Source organism: Triplophysa rosa, linkage group LG22, assembly GCF_024868665.1.
Source record: "Triplophysa rosa linkage group LG22, Trosa_1v2, whole genome shotgun sequence".
In the NCBI taxonomy this organism is placed as follows: domain Eukaryota; kingdom Metazoa; phylum Chordata; class Actinopteri; order Cypriniformes; family Nemacheilidae; genus Triplophysa; species Triplophysa rosa.
This window is the reverse complement of record NC_079911.1, coordinates 18,318,213-18,338,248: the sequence shown is the minus strand read 5'-3', so window position 1 is coordinate 18,338,248 and position 20,036 is coordinate 18,318,213. Positions and strand designations below refer to the sequence as shown.

Below are 20,036 nucleotides of genomic sequence, written 5' to 3'. Positions count from 1 at the left end.
ATAATACACCAATACACCGTTTGTGCATTGTTGACAATTTAGGGTCAAATCTGTGACCCTAAATATCAGTAATAATGATGCTTGCATAACAAATGAGATACGAGTACAGAATGTATGTGACGTATAACTTTTGTGTTATGTATGTCCATGTTAAGATGAGCTCAGCATTTCTGCGGCTATGAAATATTCATGCACACGAGAGTCACAGTATCTGAACTCATCCTCTCTACATATAACACACAGAAAACACAGGTGAAGCTCTCGTCATTCATATCAAACATTATACACGACTTTGATTGAAATCTGTGACAAAAACTACAAGGAACACGTTTGCATTTTATATTCTGAGTTTATATTTTTATAGATCATTTCAGGTCTTCCATTTCTGTTCACGGACACATTTATTTACGCTAACAGCAATGAAATGTTAAAAGTGCAAATGTGGACAAACAGCGTGCGTCATTGGAGACAGCGTCTATGTTGAGGTTATTTTCCAGCAGACTTTTCACTGACAAACATCAATACGAGTGAATTGTAATGGTACAGCATAACATCAGTTTCAACACAGAACAAAGTTCAACAGGTGAATTGATTGTCAATGATGACGCTAATGAATTAAAATACACCAGATAAAACTTCAACATACACAGAAAAAAAGTCAGAGACCCTTTTGCCATATTTCTTCTTAGGCATAGTTTTTCCGTTAAAATGTACATCTTATCTCTGAGTAACGTTACATGAAAATTATTCTTAAGACTACAGATCGTTTCTAACGTGTAAAGATTATATGAAATCTATTCATCGATGGTCTATTTAAAAATGATCATTCTACAGCACATTTCTGTAAACCTCACCAATGAAATGTAATACTCTTTCCATTTGGACCGCTATGACGTTACTTAATTCTTCATCGTCACAGCCAAACAAGCTTTAAAAAAAGTACATGCAAAATATTCTGACAAATTGAATGATCAAAGATCAGCAGCTATTGAAAACGTCAGTACACTACCATTTTCTTTTTCCGGTTGAAAATCCCTGTTAAGAGTAAACACACGAACCAGAACACATCCAAGTCACATGACGTCTCAAAATCAAAACTTAAGACGTTCTCAATTCTTGTGAATATATTCATGACAGTTTTGTTCACGACAGCACAACTCACGATTATTTTTCGCATTACAGTAATGCATTTATTAGGTCTGAATATAATTCGCCCTTTATTTCTTTTTTGAAGTTCGTCTGGTTTCATGCGCTTCACCCATCCAGTGATGAAAACGGAGCACACAGAAAATACACTGTACACACAAAGATGTATTGCATAAAACAGGTCATTGTGACGGCACCAAATCAACAGTGCAATCGGTGCCCGTCTCAGAAATGGCTTCCTGGGTGCCGGGACTTAAACCCATTGATAAAGTTTCAAGTAGAGTTAAAGGATGTGTTCATAAACATGGAATGTCAAAACGCACAAACGGCAGATGGCTTAAAGGGAGATAAGACGACATACATGCAGGCCCTGAACAGGAAGCTACACACCTGGACGCTGAGATCAGGCGGGTGATTTATTCATATCTATAAAGTGCTCATCGTTATGGATTCTAACAGACTGATGATGGCTGCTGATGTCAGTCTGAGGAAGAGGAGGAAGAGGAGAGAAGATGTGCTGGTCCGGTCTCAGTATGGGATTTGGTTCTGGTAAAACTGCAGCATGTCATAAGTTCTGCTCCTGTATTAGAGAAACACACCAAACGAAGCCAATGTGTCTCAAACATATCAGCACTATTTCAGGAAAATGTTTCTAATGATGTTTTCTAAGATTTGTTGATCTGAAGGTGTATGCCTGAATGTTTCGATTTTGTAGACAAAAATATAACTGCTGACAAATCAATTTCTTTCATTAGAACACGAATATTTAGAAAGCGTTTCAAAATGCATGACTTCATCATGAGTCTGATGAAGTATTAAAGGGTTTGTATTGAATGTCCAGCAGTCACTGGTTGGAGGTTTGTACCTGTTGCTGAGGAAACAGCGTTCTATGATTTTTATCATGAAAGCAGCCGCTTCCTTCTCGCTCATGTTAGGGTTGAACCTTTGCCTGCCAAAAACAATAAAGAGGTTGAACATCTGTCAACACCCCACGGCCGCCACATGAGAGCGTGAGGAACATACTTGAGATATTTGATGGTTTGTCCTCTGAAGCAGGGCAGCCCCGTGTCCAGCATCAACGTCACTAAAGACACCACAGCGTCCATGTACGGCCTGACATGAAAAATGACAACACAAAAAACAGTCTTCATAGGGCCCTATATTACCGATCTAAGCGCATGGTCTAAAGCGCACGGCGCAGGTGCACTCAGGGCGTGTCCGAATCCACTTTTGCTAGTTTAACGACGGGCGTGGTCTAAACGGGTTGTCCCGATTCTCTTAATGAATAACGTGTGTTTTTGTGGCGTAACGTGCAGTAAACCAATCAGAGTCTCATCTCTCATTCCCTTTAAGAGCCAGTTGCGCTCGCACCATGGCGGATTCGCTATTTACACGGCGGAATTTGCAAGAGCAAAGACTGGACGCTTCCCCAGAGAGGAAACGCATGAGGTTAAAGTGCGGAGAGCAGACCATCTACAGGACAAGCCGGATTTTTATCTTAATGTACACAATAATGATCTTTCACATTGTACTCCATTTATTTTTTATACTTGGCATGTTTGTGTGCTGCTGCGCTTCCCTCAGTGTAATAAGTAAAGTGAAAGCGCGTTGTGGACCCGCCCAAAGGCGCATTTTCTACTAACACGCTCTTTAAATAACACAAAAATATTGAGTCATTGACTTTAGACCAGGTTTGAGTTGGTCAATGGCCGCAGTCTATTTTCAGTTCCTCAAAATAGCAACGCGCCAACAATGCGCCTGAATCACCTCTTTTTTTAGACCAACGCCCACGGGCGCACAATGAGCGCAAATGCATTTGCTTTTTATACAACGCGGCGCCGGACGGGAAAATGAGAACTGCGTCGGGCAGTTGGGTGTACGATAGGGTCCCTACTGTTGAAATACAACATGAAACGTGACAACATTCTGAATTGCAAACCGACAGATTCATCTCAACAGAAACAATCGTTGGGGAGGTTTAAGGGGGACAGAGGGCAGCCAAATTCCTGCCTGAACACGCTCGCATCTTAACACGTCCGAGCTCGTCGTCAACCCTAAGGATGCATTGAAGAGCGACGCATCTCACCTTACGGCCAGGTATCCGCGCACACACATCTCCATGAACCATTTAAAGGGCGTGGCCTCCATCTTCCCCCCCATGATCATCACCATCTCATCGGTCAGTTTGATGTCAGGCTCCCAGCCCAGATTCCCACCCGGAGAACTTTCAAACATGAAGCCAAAATCTGCAAAACACAAACAGTCAGATTCAGTTGACGTTTAAATAAAGCTTTAATTCATAATCTGTCAGGTTTGATTTTGTGGAAAATGTCAGTTTGATGTCATTTAGAGCAATTCAAAGTTTCCAAACAGACGGCGATAGAGGGGCAAAAGTTATGAATTGCAGCTTTAGAAACAAAACGGAAGCCAAGTTTGTTTTTTTAAAGCTTGACGTACTATGTAGAAATACCCAAAATAAAGCGCAAAGATTGACCTTAACACTAAACTACGAGCTTGTTTAATTGACAGGGTCAGAGAGAGAGAGAGAGAGAGAGAGAGAGAGAGAGAATGATGATGACCAATGTGGATGAGATGTCCCTTGCTGTCCAGCATGATGTTGCCGTTGTGTCTGTCTTTAATTTGTAACAGGAATAGCAGGAGACTGTACGCTGCCATGCTGCGAATGAAGTTATATCTCGCCTGTAAGAGTCAGAAAGACACACATTACAGAAAAAACACACGAGAAACTACACACACAACAGCATTCTGTCCAAACCAAACCAACACTACCAAAACAAAACAAATGAATAAAACATACTTAATCAAAGTGACGTCATCCGAAAGCATTCTTACAATGAAAATCTTTAACCACAGTGAAGAAAAGAAAGAAATGATAGAAATGACCTTCTGAAAGGCCAGCGTGGACTCATCTCCATACTGGTTTCTGAAATACTCGTACATGCCGAAGTCGGTCTGCCGGCCGAGTTGATCGCGGGACTTACAGTCGGGGATGCATTCGATCACGCCACACTGAAAGAGTCACGCGGAACACGCAGGTGAGTAGAAATTCAACATGTGAGCAGGAATGAGAGCGATGGAAGGGTCGCGCACTCACGCCAGGAGCGGTGGCCACAACACGGTACGGGAACACAAACAGATCCAAACCAACCAGCTGGAAGATGTTCTTGAAGAGGCCGATGATCTGCAGGGCGAGCATGTCCTGAAAGCACACCAACAATCACTTTAATGATAAAGAATTACTCGTGTCAATCAAAACCAATGCTATGGTGCAGAAAGAAAATGAAACCTGTTTTTTTTTGAGTAAATTAAAAGCAAATTTGATTTGTAACATATAAATCAAGTATTTATAATATTACAGTAATGAGAACGAGACATCCTTATGTGTAGTCTGAGAGGACACCCACCTGTCTGCAGTCATCGCCCACTTTAAAGATGGCCGCCTGCCAACAGACCTTCTGAGCCGACTCAGAATTCTCATCAGCTTCGTCCAGCGAGTCTGAGGGACAGCGCAGACCTGCAGACGGCCGACAGACACACTGTTAACATCGTGACAGAACCCATCACATGACTGCGTATGAAGAGACTCACCCTCCTTCTCCAGCTCGCTCACTCCACACCTCTTCACTTTGAATTTGGCCAGATAAGGGGCTTTAGCGGCGCTGTAAAAACACACAAATCAATAACACCGTCAATCAATCTAGAAACGTAAACACTAGAGTTATTACTGCAGACAGCCGGATAAGAGGAGAGCGAGAGGTTATCGTCGGCTCTGACGCTTGCGATACCTCTGCATGGGAGTTCCTGACTTGTAGTCGATATCGAGGACGATTGCTTCTGGATTGCTGGGTAAATAGCATCCTGATGAGAGTCATCAAACAGAAGACGCATGAGGATATTTACAAAACTCATCCAAGTCTTATCGCAAACAACTATTGAGATTTCAAGCGACGAACCACTGACCAGGCTGAACTTTGATTTCTGACAGCGCTTTTAGACACGCCCTCTTTCTCTCATCTCCTTTCGGAACAGGCCTGAAAAACAAAAACATGTAGGAGTGCAAGGGCCGCAAATATAAGTCCGAGTACAGAACAGTCAGGACCGTCATACTTGATGATAGCGGAGACGTTGGTGATCTTGTTGAAGAAATCAAACTCGCGCTGGTAGAAATCTTTAGCTGGACCTGACAGAGAGTGTATGATCTCCTCCACCATCTGCTCCAACAGCTCACCGATGTCCGCTGGACCGAAGAACAAACCCCTCTCTCAATTAAAACACATTTACAGCTTTCTGACGTTAAAATGCCGCGTGCGGTATGTAACGTACGATCTTTCTGAAGGCCCTCCTCATCCAGGTAGATGTTGGTCTTCATGTTCCATATGAACTGATGGGCGAGGAGCTGGGACTTCTGCGCGGCCCACAAGATGTACTCGCGCACGTAACCCATCTGTTACAAACACGGGAAAGATACATGAACATGTTCGCAACTGCCCCGGGGGGTGTATGACTCAACACTTCGTCTGATGCTGGGTGGGGAGGGGAGGAAAAGGTCAAGTTCTTCTCCATCTCACCTTGTCATAGCGTAGAGACTGAACGATTTGAGGAATGTAGAACAAAATGGCGTCCTGAAACAACAGATCACAGAACGACAAATGTTGAAATGCAAAATCTGTCAGATATCGAATACTGACGAGGCCACAGCGCCGCCCTGCTGGCACGTACCGGCGGGAACGAGCGCAGGACTTTGACTCCGTATTGAGCAGTGAGCGGATGAGGCGGATACATGCTGGAGAAGTACGAGAGGCCGGTGGGGGGGTCGGCAGGGGCCCAGCACAGAATATGACTCAACTCCGGAGAATCTGCATCAATCGTGTGCCACGTCACCAGAAACTACAGGAACGATAAACAGATCACATGAAAGCGACGTTTAACAGTTGGTGGAGAAAGCAATATTTCAGAAACCGATTTTAAGCGTCTTGTGTAAGCTGCACCTTTAACTTTATACATTTCTCACCAGGGTTATTTTAGTTGACTAAAATGAAAACTTTGAAAATCTTTCAATCAAATAAGATGTTGATCTAAAAATGATTGGAAAGACTTAACGAAAGTAAAAATTGAAATGTTGCCTCAAAAAAGCATGAAAGTTTTTATAATAATCAAAAACTAATATAAAACTAAAATAAAAATGAATTAATCTTATATAGCGACATAAAAAATAAACCAACAAATTATAAAATGACAAAAGCATATATCAAAATTGCTAAAACTAAAATTAGCACAAAAACCTAAATATAAAAGCTAATTTAAAATATGAATACAACTAAATACAAATCAAAACTCACCATCTGTCCACACATAGTCTAAACTTGGGATTGTGGGTCATTTTAGCTCATGTACAGATGCACTGTGATGGCATGCTATGGGCGTCTTCTTACCTTCACCGCCTCGGGTACATCATTGACAGCATCAGGATCCAGTCGAACCAGGCGGGTCACTTCAACCACGATGGCGTCTGCATTTTTAAACCTGGAAAGCCAGAAAACACCTCATGCCATTTTCCAGATCCAAACTCCTCACTGTATTGGTTCAGTTGTGTGATGTTCATCATTCTCATATTGTAGTTTCATGTCAGATATCTGACCTAAAGAATTTAAGCATTGCGACTCTTTTTTTGCCAAACCAGACTTGATTTGTACCTGGCGGGCAGCTGTAAGGCGAGGTAAGGAGAGATGCTCCAGGCCAGATTGACGTTGTCTTTCCACTGTTTCTCGCTCAGATTGATATATTTGGACCTCCAGTTGGAGATGCTGGTTTCGACGGATTGCTCTGTGGCGATGCTCAGCTCCTGCGTGGACAGCGGGTTATACCACGTGGTGAGTCGCTCGATCTCGCTCGCCTGTCAAACACAAGAACACCTGGGACTCAGGATGTGGTCTGATGAGGATCTGAGGAAATTCGAGGAAAATGCAACCGTACCAGTAAAGCCAAGAGCAGTGTTCTGCGTTTCATGTAGTATTTGTGCAACTGGGTGCCTCTGTTGCTCTTTTTAGACATGCCTAAAGTGAAAAACACTTCTTATTACTCGACACAAAAACTCAAAGTAATATATAAAATGGATCATTTCAGCCAAATTCTGATTGTATAACACTTCTTCAACTGTCGTGTGGTGACCTGATTTTTTGGAGGTGGTGGACATGCCGCTGGACAGAGGATAAGTGTTGATCCAGCCCTGAGCGCTCTGCTGTCGTGAACCCACGCTCATGTCCATGTTGTTCCTGGGATCGGCTGCGTTCATCACAGACAGACTGTTCAGAGACGGGTCCTGGTTATCTGCGAAAGAAAACGTTGTCAAACAATGCATTTCTCTTAGTTTTATTTTCCTCTGGTACGGGATGAGAGGGAAAGTTCACCCAAAAATAAAAATTCTGTCATTTATTCACCCTCATGTGGCTTAAAAAAAGATTTTTGAGAAATGTCTTGTTTGTGTTTATACAATGGAAGTCAATTGGGTTCAATGTTGTTTGGTTATCAATATTCTTCAAAATATCTTCTTTTGTGTTCTGCAGAAGAAAAAAACCTCATACATGTTTGAAATGACATGAGGATGAAGAAATGATGAAAGAATTTTCATTTTCAGGCAAACTATCCTTTTAAGGTGAATCTTTTGTGAAAACACATCTGGGTCACGTTTCACTCCAATCAATAAAAAATAACATTTTGCGTAATGAAAATGAAGTATTTGTTTAAGGATAATTGAAATCTTGCTCGAATATTCTTTATTTTCTTTAAACAACATAGAATTTCTCATTTGCTCTATCGAGAGGGTAAAATGAGACCCCTGGACATGTTTCATGATATTCACACTTGAAGTGAGATTTATTCCGATTTTCTTTTTTCTCCATCATTCCAGCACTTTCTCCATTACCTTTCGTGTATTCTCACCACACACAATCCAAATAAATGATCATGTGACGAGTAAATATGAAGCGAAGCAGCACACGATGGAAAGGCTTTAAGGGACGGATGTAGTCAATTAGCTCTGCTATTAAATGATCATGCATTTGACATGAGAACGCTAATGTTCGGATGAATTCATGTTTTCTACCATGGACAGAGAGGGTGGTGGCGGTACAGGGGGTGGAGAGGCGGGACTGAGCCATTTCTCAATTTGCGCCCCAGCGACAAACTGATAAATAGAGCGGCTGGGATGTCTGTCGTGCATTTTCAAAGCGCGGGGTTCAAATTTGCGGGGATGCAAATTGGAACCGCGTCAACATGCTCCTGCTGAACTGCAGCGGCACAGTCGTAGCGAGGGAGGCTTACTTAACATCGATATCGGAGAGGTGCTGGAAACGATTAGCGATCCGAAAATCCCCGTGGAGAGGGAGCTTTGAGGGGGATTGGCGCCGAGCTCACCGGGTGGCACGAGTTGGCTAGCGGCTAGGTACTTCTTATCGGAGAGAATGTTGGCGTAGAATCTGGTCATGACGCTGATGTCCTCGCGGAGACGCTTGTCCCCCTGCGTAGGGAACTTGGACGCGACGCTGAAAAGCAAAGACGACAGTTTTGATTCCATTTACTAAAGAATACAGATTTAAGCACAATTGTGTGCGCCTGGCGTAATGAAATACCAAAGGTTGAATATTTTACCTGAAATAATCAAAAGCGCTGGAGTAGATCTTTTCTCGCAGGACGTTGCGGATGGTGGCGTTGGTCACTACGTCAGAGTGCAGTAAGGAGAGTCCGAGTGTCAACAACCTGCGAGCCCAAAAATGAGTCATGGGATGGTTCTGTTTGCTCTTATGGACTATAAAGAAGTGGAAGACATTTGTGTTTTCTGCTGACCTGAAGCGAGGACCAATGGCGGCCACGTGCCGATTCAAACTGGCTTTCGAGCCGCCGACGTTGAGGGACAGAGACCTCTGCAGAAGACTGCCGAAGATCTCCACTTGATCTTCACTGCAGTACTTGGCGATCTCAAACCGCTGAACCAGAAACTGTACAATTAAAATATAACAAAGTCCTTAAAACACTAATAAAGAATACACAGAGTCAACTGGAGCAACACTGACTGTTTTGGAAATAGTGTCAAGAGTTACAATTACACAAAACTTCTTCTTTTCTTTAAGAAACGACCCTCAACATCAATGAGAAGAGGCATGTTTCCTCTCAAGGAGACTGAAGCTATTTCTGGTTTATCATAAAGAGCTTTACAGAGGGGTCAATCCATAGTCCTCTCACGGCATCACGCTATGAACATGGCCATAAGCTTCAAGAGATAAATGAGCCAGTAACCTCGATCCAGATGTAGTGAGGTGTGACGTCAGGAGGGCAGGGGAGGGGCTGGCTCTCCTCTGAAGCCGCGAGGGGATCCGCCTCCTCCTGGGTGTCAGAGAACAGGCCCATCTTCAGCTCTACGGTCATCTGCCACGCGCCAGCCATCTCCCGCATGAACTGATCAGAGAACACCAGAGAAATACATTGACGTTTGGGTAACAGCTACATTGCGTAAAACCTGCAGAAAATGAGCACGAGGGTCTTACCGGGACCTCCAGTCCGGTCCGGGCCGCCAGCAGCCACTCCCAGCAGGCTATAGCCGTTTCCATACCGTTCTCCGTGAACATCTTTAAGGGTGACCAGCACAGATGATGAAGAAGCTGAGGGTCACACTCTACACCAGACAAAAAGACTAAATCAACATGACATCACATAAAACCGATCCTGAGAATACTGAGAGTGTAAGCGTGCGTCGTGCCTTTGAAGCTGATCAGCAGAGCGGCCATTTTAAACATGGCTTCAGTGAAAGCTTCAGGCTGCCCTTGATCAAGAGCGTCAGTCATCTGATGGATCATCAGCTTGTTCAGGTCTGACGTGCTCCTCGTGGCCTCTGAGAAATTAATCATGCCTGCCACCTGCACACAGGAGATCGCTCATCGTAACGTGCTAATAAACCAGCGTTTGGGATCAAAGAAAGAGAAAGCCCATGCACACCTCTCCAGCATAGCGGTTTCTCAGGTTGAGGGAGGCCATGAAGTTGGAATAGTCTTTCTTGACACAAGTGGGTCTCTCCGTGAGCTGAGTGGTCTGAAACGGACAGTAAAGTCAAAATCGATGTCTTAATACACATTGGAAGTTTTATTGTGTCTCCAGGTTATCATCTTACACCCAAGCTGGTGCTCTGTCGGTTGTATCCAGCGAAGTGCAGGATGCTCTCTGTGGCCATGGCGAGACCCGTGTGCTGGGACAGACCCGAGACCCAGTTCTGATGTTTGTTCAGGTATTCCTGTGGGAAACACAAGCGTGATGGTCAGGTCTGCGTTTAAGAAATCTCTCTGATGCTCATGTCCAGATTCTGACCTGTAGGTGAGATTTGGTGACCGACGGTGCCCATTTCATAGCCTCTTTCAGGATTTCTCCACAGCGCGCGGCAAAGTCTTTCACTATACTCTACGCGAAACACAAGGCATCACATTACACACAGCAGGTTGGAGTTCATTCAAGACAGAAGGGATGTGGTTGCGTACCTCTCTAGCTTCATATGTATCAGGAACTGTAATGCGGTACGGGATGTCGGGGATGTCATAAAACGGCTGATCTTTGTGGATGTCCTGGAAGAAAGTTTAAGTTACTAACGCTACATAAACATCTGTAATACAGCTTGGCATGAATAAAGCAGGAAGAACTTACAGCGCTGAGAGAAAGAGAGAGGGTCTGCAAGATATCCAACATGGTCTTCAGCACACGACCGCTCCACAGGAGATGAGGAAAACTACAGGAACATCAACGTATCACAGATCGCATGAGAAGCATGCATACGAAATGTTCATATTGAGATCTTCAATAACATCGTGCAGACTTGACAAATCTGAGCTCAGTTTCAGGCATTGTTGACATCTCTTCTCAAACTCGACTTCTGCATCTTTTGCTTTGCTCAGGAGAAGCAATCAAGATGCAGATTTAAGCTTCCATTTGCTATCCATTGAAGCGATTGAGATATTAAAGATAATTTTTATCTATTAAACATCAGATTTGAAATGAGTTTCGTTGAGGAAACAGAGATGAACTCACGTCTCGGCGAGACCTGACAGATATTTGTCGGCCACGCGTCTGATTCTCTTATGAATGTGATTAAAGTTGACCAATAGGAACTGAGCGTGACATTCTAACTCCTCCTCGTGAGCTTTGGTCTTGGGCTAGAAGAAAAAAAGAGATATGAGATAATAACACGTGAGATGATACGGTATGAATGTCCTTTCAAAATTCTTTCATTTACCTTTTCAGCCATCATCTGGAGAAATACATCGAAAACCTTATCGCCCACTGAGATGACACACTGCATCATTCCTGTGAGGAACACATTCACAACAATCATTCCCAATCGAAACGTTCTCTCCCGAAGAGAGATGCTTGTTTATATTTGATTAGACCGCGTCAAAAAAACAAAATATTCCAACCTGATTTGTCTTTCTGGATGGCTCGGTCCTCAAAATAGCGAAACATGACCTGGAATCGATCAGAATCCAGCGAGCGTAGCACCCTGAGATGACAGAATTGAATGAATGAATTGAGATGTGGCGTCTGATAAACCGGTGATCAGACATGCGTGTTGTCATACCTCATGTATTCCAGCCGATAGACAGACAGCAGGTAGGTGGACATGGCGAAGTCCAGTTTATTAATGAGAGCGGCGACATCAGGTGGAGGATCCAAGAGATTTATGATGGTGCCTCTCAAATCATTCAGCTCAGCCTACAAATGAGTGAACGACAAATAAATCACAATTACACTGGGAAATGCAGGACAATATTATCAAGATAGCATTATTGTTCAACAATATTAGTGTTTCTTCATTAATGCTGTCTATTTGATATTTATCAAACTCTTTCTCTGCCAAGGATTTAGAAGTACAACGTTGTTAAAGTGTGGAATGAAGCGGAGTGTGTTGATAAGTACCGCAGTGACAGTATCGTTCTTGAGGGCGGAGTTATACTGCAGTTCTGATCGCAGCGGCTCTCCGCTCGGGAACGTCAGCAGGGGAGATTTGGTTGCGATCTCACACACACCCTCATACCACTCCTCCGGCCACAGACCTGATGATGACATCACCGGATCAACATCACTCACATCAACTCACACTAAATGTTACAAGACTTAATAAAGTCAAGTTTGTAGAAGCTCCCGTGTGTATATATTTGTCATGGAATGGATGCCTATTGGCCAGCATTTAAGAGCTAAATAAACTAAACGTGAAAAATAAATGACAAACATCTGACCTGAGCCCTCAACAGCGAATCCCATGACAACCGAATAGAGCCAGAAATCTCTGAAGAGCTTCTGTAGTCTGGGTTTGGCCTCTTTTATGGGCGGCAGACGTCGGGTCAGCTAAATATAACACATAAGTTCAGACAACATGACTTTTATGAATATGGGTCAATGCCGGATAAAGATTTTCCAAAATGCCATTTTTAAAAAATACAAATAATATAAAATAATAGTATATATTGCAGTTATTCAAACATTAAGAATGTGGTGTACACATATATGCAGATTAAAATGTTTAATTAAGTGATTTTTGTGTCATAGCCTTACAAATGTAATGTGGTGCAACAGTGATTTATCTTAATATTGATTCATTTCTTTGACACACTTAACTTATTACAAATCTTTAGTATTTAAAGTGTTTAGAAACAAAGCATTTGCATTTCTTTGAGTTTTGGTAAGTAATCATCTCATGTTTTTGTTGTATACTTTTGTCGTCTTAAATGAACAAAAAACGAATTTTTCCTGAAAATCGCATACAACTGATATCCAGCAAATGTTTTTAAAATACCACTCACTTAAGCATACTGTATCAGACAGTATTATTGATATTATTGGTCGCCCCACATGATAAATGGTTGTAATATGTCATTGACCCAAAAAAAGCATTCGAAAACACGAAGAGACATCATAAGAGACATTTCCATAAAGCATCACTTACCACAGCGATGACAGGAATGAGAACTCCTAAATTACCAGCACTACTGGACGCCTGAGGATGAAAAGATCACAAGACACATTTGACAAAACTCTGGAGCTTTTTCTGAACTCACAAATAAGTCAAAGCCCTCGAACATTGGTTGTCTGTATTCATGTATCCTTGGTGGTGATACCTTGAGGGCCGGCCCCTTCTCGCTGGCTCTCTCGCTCGCCCGTTTGCCCTCCAGCCCCAGCTGAACAAACAGCTCCAGAAGATTCACCAGCAGCTCGTCCACCATCTGCTCCGTCTGCAGGTTCGCCGCGATGTTGGCCAGCGCGTTGATCACGGCCAGAGAACAGTGCCTGTGAATACGTAAAGCCACAACATTACTGGGTAATATAGTGACTCCGCCCACATGGTCTTGGTCATGTCATCAGAAAAGAAAAGCTTTTCAGAGGTGGACGACATTTTTACACTGTGATGGAAGGCAAACATGTTTTGATGGAAACTGAACGTCAGCGATATTTTCACTCACCTGTATCCATGATCTTTATAGTCTTTGGTGGAGTAGACCATAGAGCTGGCCTTCACGCTGATCTGCTGGAACAGGTTCCACACTTCCTGATAAATGTATTGCTGTCCGAGTAAAACAAGAACAAACCATTAGCACCATCTGACCAAAACCAATCTGTCTGACATGATTCGATACATTCTCGGTGCACACGGTGTGTGTTAAAACCAGAAGTGCAGTCTTACATTTCCAGTGATGACCATACAGCCCAGCTGGTCTATGATCAGAACGTCGAGCTGAGACGGAGGCTGACAGAACTTCTGCTGGAGGATCTGAAGAATGGGCTCCATCACGCGTGGAGTATCCCTCAGGGCCACAGCGATGTGCCCTAATGCCCGTATAGTGTGATCTGGGATGAGGTGAGCGTCCCTGAGGAACAGAAAAGCACAAACACAAAAGCAACACTTTCAGACCTTAAAGTCAACATCGAATATTTGCGTTTAATTTAAAGTGTAACTTTGTTATATAAAAATGAACAATGTTTGCTCTTTCTTCCAGTGGACTTTTGCAGACAAACACAAATGTGCATTTCTAGCTCCAGGTAACATGAAAGAGTAAACGGTGCTTATTTACACATAGTGGATCATAAAAAATCTTCTCATTTTATTGGTTGATATTCTTTTTTCTTGCTTGCGTTTCACTGAATGATAAAACACTCATTGAAGGTCTTCGGTTAATAACGTACTTATCATTTTCCTGCGAGATGTACAGACGGTTGGAGAGGCTGGCGAGAAAAGCCTCCACAATGACAGAGTCCATGGTCAAACCTGACTTCAAACACCTAGATGTAAGCACAAAACAGAAGAGTTACTCATTACTGACGAGTAACCTATTAGATAGTAACTGACCCAAGCCCATTTCACTAATGGTTAACCATGTGATTCAGTTAGAGAAAAACTTATGGGGTCAAAACGTGTGAAAGGTACTATCCAATACTGTGACAATTCATAGACTGAACCTCATTCACATATTTCTACGGACTAATGTGGGACTTACTACAATGTCCTAACATTACATCTTGATATTTTCTCTGAAACTACTGTAAATCCTGGAGTATCGTTTGAAAGACGTTTACCTGCAGATGTTGTCGGTGGAGATGTCTCTCAGCTGCTCGTACATGGAAGGCTGGATCTTTTTAATGGAGTGAGAGCTGAAGGTGGACTGAGAGTGTTCATTGGTCACATGGATCTTGATCTCTCCAGTGCCTGCTTATGAGGAGATGAGGAGTTTCAGAAACTCTGATTCTACTTGTATTTGTTGTTTTGCATGTGTGTTTTAGATGTATACACTGTATAATAACGGGTCAATGAGAAAGACAGAGGGGAAGAGCTCACCTGTAGAGTACTGACTGTGATACTTGTACAGTTTAACAAGCACAGGTGAAGGAACCACCAAGAAATCTCTCAGAGACATTGTGACTGAATGAGCCACCACAGGAAAACGCTCGCACAACCGACCCAGTCCCTGTAACACACACACATAGACAAAACCACACACACACACAAAAACAATTACACACACACACACACGTGCACACACACACAATCAAACACAAACAAAGAGACAAATACACACACAGACCCAGAGAAATGAGTGTAATAAATATAAACACACAAAGACCAAGTCCCAGACACACAAAAACGAATACACACAAATACACAAAACCAGACACACACACACACACACAAATACACATGAACAGTTACAAACACACAGACCCAGGCAAACACACGCACACACACACACACACACACAAATACACATACACATGAACAGTTACACAGACCCACACACAGGCAAACCCAACACACACACATATGCAAACACACACAAAGAGACAAACACACACACACACAGACCCAGAGAAATGAGTGTGATAAATATAAACACACACAAAGACCAAGTCCCAGACACACAAAAATGAATACACACAAATACACAAACACACACACACACAAATACACACACACACACAAATACACATGAACAGTTACACAGACCCACACACAGGCAAACCCAACACACACACATATGCAAACACACACAAAGAGACAAATACACACACAGACCCAGAGTAATAAGTGTGAGAAATAGACACACACAAAGACCAAGACCCAGACACACAAAACCGAATACACACAAATACACAAACACACAGACCCAGGCAAACACACGCACGCACACCCCAACACACACACACCTTGTTATATATCTAGAGCTCCATTCATTTGACTGAAATCCACGTTAACTTCAATAGTATTGAAAGATTTTATTCATTTTTTGATGTCGAGTGTTCTCTGTGAGAGTGGGCGGGGCTCAGCACACACCTGTAGGCAGCAGATGAGGAGGGGCATGTGAGCGATGATCACCTTACTGGACGTCTTGGATTGCAGTTTCTCAGACAGTTTGGTGCAGAGGTTCTCCGCACCTGTCAAAAACACCCCACAAACAGGTTCAGATGAGCCGCGTCACATACGTCTGGTAACTGATGGAGAAATTCAGCCTCACCCTGTTCCTCCGTCACGGCCCACACCATGAGGTCCACGCAGGCGGCATTGGCCTGACAGCGCAGTTTGAGGGGATTCAGCTCGCTGTGGAGATACTCCACGTCATGCAGGATCCTCTGAAGCTCAGACTGACTGCTGCTGAACTGCTCCAGAACGAAATCATGAACCTCCTTCACAAACGCCGTCTGTAGATCTGAAAACACGTACGTCACGGTCACTAGCAACACCAGTAACTTCCCATGAACACTTTCATTAAAAAAAATCTGTAGTGTGAAGGCAAAAATATTGATTATAAAATATTTGGATGTATGCTGTTGCTTAACCATGACAATCTGATGTTTACCTTTCATGTAATACAAGGTGTCTCTCAGCATTTTAAAGATGGCCACATACAGCGGATCACTGAAGGTCTTGTAGAACAGATTCGCCGCTGGATTCAGCTGTAACACAAAACAAACGATTAACAAAGTCTTTTAAACAAAACAAACATTTCCAAATGAAAGCAGATACCTCCAGCACTTCTGTCATAGTCTGATCCAGCGCCTTCAAAAAAGATTCTGCAACAAACTGCTCGACCTGTCCGACACGAGAAAGAAACAGACACAGATGACAGCGGTCAAAGCACGGGTCTGCAGATGCTACAGAATGACGTGACAGGTGTAAAACCAACACTGACCATCTGCAGAAGCTGTCTGAGTAAATCCAGAGGTACGTCAAACTCTTTACTGTTACTGCCCGTGAAGAGAGGAGACACGGAGAAACTGGAGCTGATGTTGGAGAAATAATAGTCTGGATCCACAGCGCTGCCGTCAGGGAGATACGAGCCTGTTGGAGAGAAGGCCATGATATTCAAAAAACATGGACGGGATGTACATCCTTGTTTCACTACTAGCGCAGGGGAACAACATACGATAAGGTTGAAGTGTTCTTTTTTTACCTTCAAAATAAGGAGCAGAGGGATCAGAAGGTGAACTAGGAGGAAGTCCGGCATGCTCAGGACTGGCCTACGTAACGGAAAACCACCAGATCATTCTGACATCACATCACATCACACTTCACATCAAACAGCTACACCTTTCTGGAACGAAATGTGACATTTCATTGCTGCTCTAGAGAGCCGAGTATGCACGCTGGCTGGCATCACTTGGCTGGAGCCGAACAATTTAAAGACACAGACGCCCCCCGATGGTGTAATGCAGAACTGCACCCTGTACCTGCTGAGAGGTGCTGGACACGCTGCTGGTTTTGCGGCGCAGGGTGTCGCTCTGGCAGACCGTGAGGAGGGAGCTGGGGAGGATGGAGCGGAACTCATTGAAGGATCTCCGGCGGGTCACCTCCGTCGCCTCACCTGTGCCCGGAGGTTGAGGGCTCACCCGTGGGAACAGTTTGGACAGCAGGGGTTCCTCGGTGTTGCTGTAGCGACCGAAAGCTCGCACCACGCCGAGCAGACAGGGCACGGTGTATTTACACAGGTATTCTGAGGACGTGAGTCATAATGGATCATCGTTTCACATAAACATGAGGATACAGTTTGGTATTTGACATCTAAATTCGTTCCATCTTTATACAATTTAAAAGTCATTCTCTGGATCGGAGGTCACCGACCTTTATCTTGACCTTCAATGTTCTGACAAGTTTCCTGCAGAACCTGCATGAGATTCGTGACAGCCTCCAGAATCTGAAAGAGCCGCGACAGTAATCTATCATTGTTGTTCTCTATCCTTTTTTACTAAGAACAGCACATAACGCCAACTTTCCAAACTCAACATTGGTAAACGGGACACACCTGGATTCGCACGGACTCGTCCATCTGGGCGACGTCTGAGAGCATCGTCACCAAACCGAACGAAAAATTCTCTGCTACAGGAAGCGTTTCTGTAAACACCAGTGAGAGTTCATGAGCAGCCGAGCGTTACAGCACAAGACGCGCGAGTAAAGAGATGTTATTAACCTCTTCCTCTCCTCTCTGAAGACTCTTCGATCCATTGCACCCTGGGTAATCCCTTCAGCAGACCCAGCAGGTAAGGGACGATAGTGTCCTTGTGCTGCAGACAAACACACATTTCAATAATCCATATTACTGTTTCATATTAAGCATCGATCGTTCCAGAAATATTAAACCGTACAGAGGTGTATGTAAACCAGTACCTGTAGATCAGACTCCACCAGAAAGATGCCCAGAGCGATTACAGCATCTCTCCTCCTCTCATCCAGCTGGAAAACACCACGGATGTCCACAGGACACATGCATTGTAGCTTCTGAACCTATATATCACATACGTTAAAGTGTATTTAAATGTGCCTTTTATACAAATAAGAGATGACATTTGGACAACTACGACTTTGACAACTAAACACTGTGCTAGACTGCAATAGCAGAAATCTGCAAATGTTATATTAGCACACAGAAAGGTGTATAATAAATATGTTATTGCATACTTTAATAAAGGCTATTGAATATGTGTTGTTAACAATGACACACTGATTAAAAGTGCTGCGTGTATTTTTTTGGAGGATCTATTAACAAAAATGCAATATAATATACTATGTCTTCAGAAGACCTTACATAATGAAGCTTTATGTTTTTATTACCTTACCTACCTATTTAGCACATACCTAGCCACTTTTGAAAATATTTAGTTGACAAGTACATATTGATTTGCTGTTTTCTAAACACTGTTGTGACAATGGTGCTTTGTTCTCAGAGACAGTTTTTTAAAGAAACTCCCTTGTGAAGACCCACCCTCTTTCTGGTTCTGTCACATATTAACAACATGTTGAAAACAGAAACACTTCAAGAATAACTGGTTCTGTATTCAATATAAAGTATAGAGTGTTTTTCTGTTCTGACTAAATCAAGCAGTTAAATCTGTTTAGCTGTATCAATAAACCACACACATTATTTAAAAAAGGCTTTCTCCAATTTCTCTTACAAACGGAATATGTTCAGCAGTTTTACATGACTATACCAAAGTTTATATTGCTGTCATTGAATGAATACCTGTCAGAGACCGACACCTTTGCAACTGTACATAACTGAGCAGTTCTGAATTTAAAATAAGTAACATACTGATTATTAAACACTAACGTTACATTTAATTCAATTTAACACTTGAGGAGTAACGTTAGATGATGCTAATAGTATTCAAACATTATTTGGGTTTGGAAAGGGAAGGTTGAACTGGTAAACCAATGATTTAACAAATTATGTCAGATTATTGAAATGTCTGGGGATTACCATCAAAGCAAGAAAGGTTCAATAAAAGCACAATATTGCGGTGATGATGTGATCGATTTAATAATACGCCGGTTTGTTTTGGTTGTGTTAGCTGCTAGCTTCAGATGCTAATAGGAAGTAAAAGTCTCACCTTGTCAATCGGAGCGGGCCGATGCGCAGCCAGAGAGCGCGCGAGAGACAGCACAGTATTAAAATAAAATCCTCTCGACGTCCCCTTCGCAGACATTATTCATTTATTAATAAAACCACGAACAAATATTTACATCTTAAAATGAAATACTCGTCAAATGAGAGCGGATGAGAGCGGCGAGTACGGAGAGTCCGAAGGGACATTTCACAAGGTCACAGAACGCGAATATCATTCACGACTGCTGACAAGCAGAAATCATCAATTACATATATATTGATATGCATACATTTAATTAATACATTCGCTTATACACTTTAATACAGTAGCCTAAGTATGGACTTATATTTTTTATTTTAATATATTTCTCAAAATCAGCCTATACACTTAAACCTCAAAATGATACCCAATTACATTTTATAATAATGATTTAAATGTCTCAATATATATCCAGAATAAATAAATGCAGG

At 42.7% G+C, this 20,036-nt stretch overlaps 1 protein-coding gene across 4 annotated transcripts; it reads right to left on the bottom strand.

Annotated features, from left to right (window-relative positions):
• Positions 1-65: 65 nt before the first annotated feature.
• pi4kaa (phosphatidylinositol 4-kinase, catalytic, alpha a) lies at positions 66-19,769 on the bottom strand. Of its 4 annotated transcripts, none has more exons than XM_057320991.1 (55): positions 19,570-19,769; positions 18,350-18,466; positions 18,153-18,246; positions 17,988-18,076; positions 17,807-17,879; positions 17,416-17,678; positions 17,139-17,205; positions 16,878-17,026; positions 16,712-16,777; positions 16,545-16,641; positions 16,203-16,394; positions 16,022-16,122; positions 15,029-15,158; positions 14,770-14,902; positions 14,380-14,475; positions 13,880-14,063; positions 13,659-13,759; positions 13,317-13,485; positions 13,145-13,195; positions 12,438-12,546; positions 12,118-12,254; positions 11,780-11,913; positions 11,619-11,701; positions 11,438-11,508; positions 11,233-11,357; positions 10,852-10,933; positions 10,689-10,772; positions 10,522-10,611; positions 10,328-10,447; positions 10,156-10,248; positions 9,920-10,076; positions 9,708-9,835; positions 9,460-9,618; positions 9,010-9,161; positions 8,815-8,922; positions 8,488-8,708; positions 7,336-7,494; positions 7,141-7,220; positions 6,861-7,060; positions 6,600-6,690; positions 5,887-6,054; positions 5,736-5,789; positions 5,491-5,611; positions 5,275-5,404; positions 5,128-5,198; positions 4,953-5,025; positions 4,756-4,826; positions 4,572-4,681; positions 4,262-4,366; positions 4,051-4,176; positions 3,726-3,846; positions 3,233-3,392; positions 2,170-2,259; positions 2,012-2,095; positions 66-1,726 (listed from the first exon to the last, which is right to left on the bottom strand). In XM_057320991.1, the coding sequence occupies exons 1-55, from the start codon at positions 19,663-19,665 to the stop codon at positions 1,675-1,677; spliced, it is 6,387 nt and encodes a 2,128-aa protein (XP_057176974.1). In that variant the 5' UTR covers positions 19,666-19,769; the 3' UTR covers positions 66-1,674. The 4 variants fall into 4 exon arrangements, with proteins under 4 accessions (XP_057176974.1, XP_057176975.1, XP_057176976.1 ...); XM_057320992.1 differs by having other exon boundaries at positions 14,770-14,899; XM_057320993.1 differs by having other exon boundaries at positions 67-1,726; positions 8,581-8,708.
• Positions 19,770-20,036: the final 267 nt, after the last annotated feature.

Coding starts and splice junctions, on each gene's coding strand:
- pi4kaa (XM_057320991.1), bottom strand. CDS start 19,665: ATGTCTGCGAAGGGGACGTCGAGAGGATTTTATTTTAATACTGTGCTG. Junction 17,206..17,415: donor TGTCCAGCACCTCTCAGCAG/GTACAGGGTGCA, acceptor TCCGTTACGTAG/GCCAGTCCTGAGCATGCCGG. Junction 17,027..17,138: donor CTCTGCTCCTTATTTTGAAG/GTAAAAAAAGAA, acceptor TCTCTCCAACAG/GCTCGTATCTCCCTGACGGC.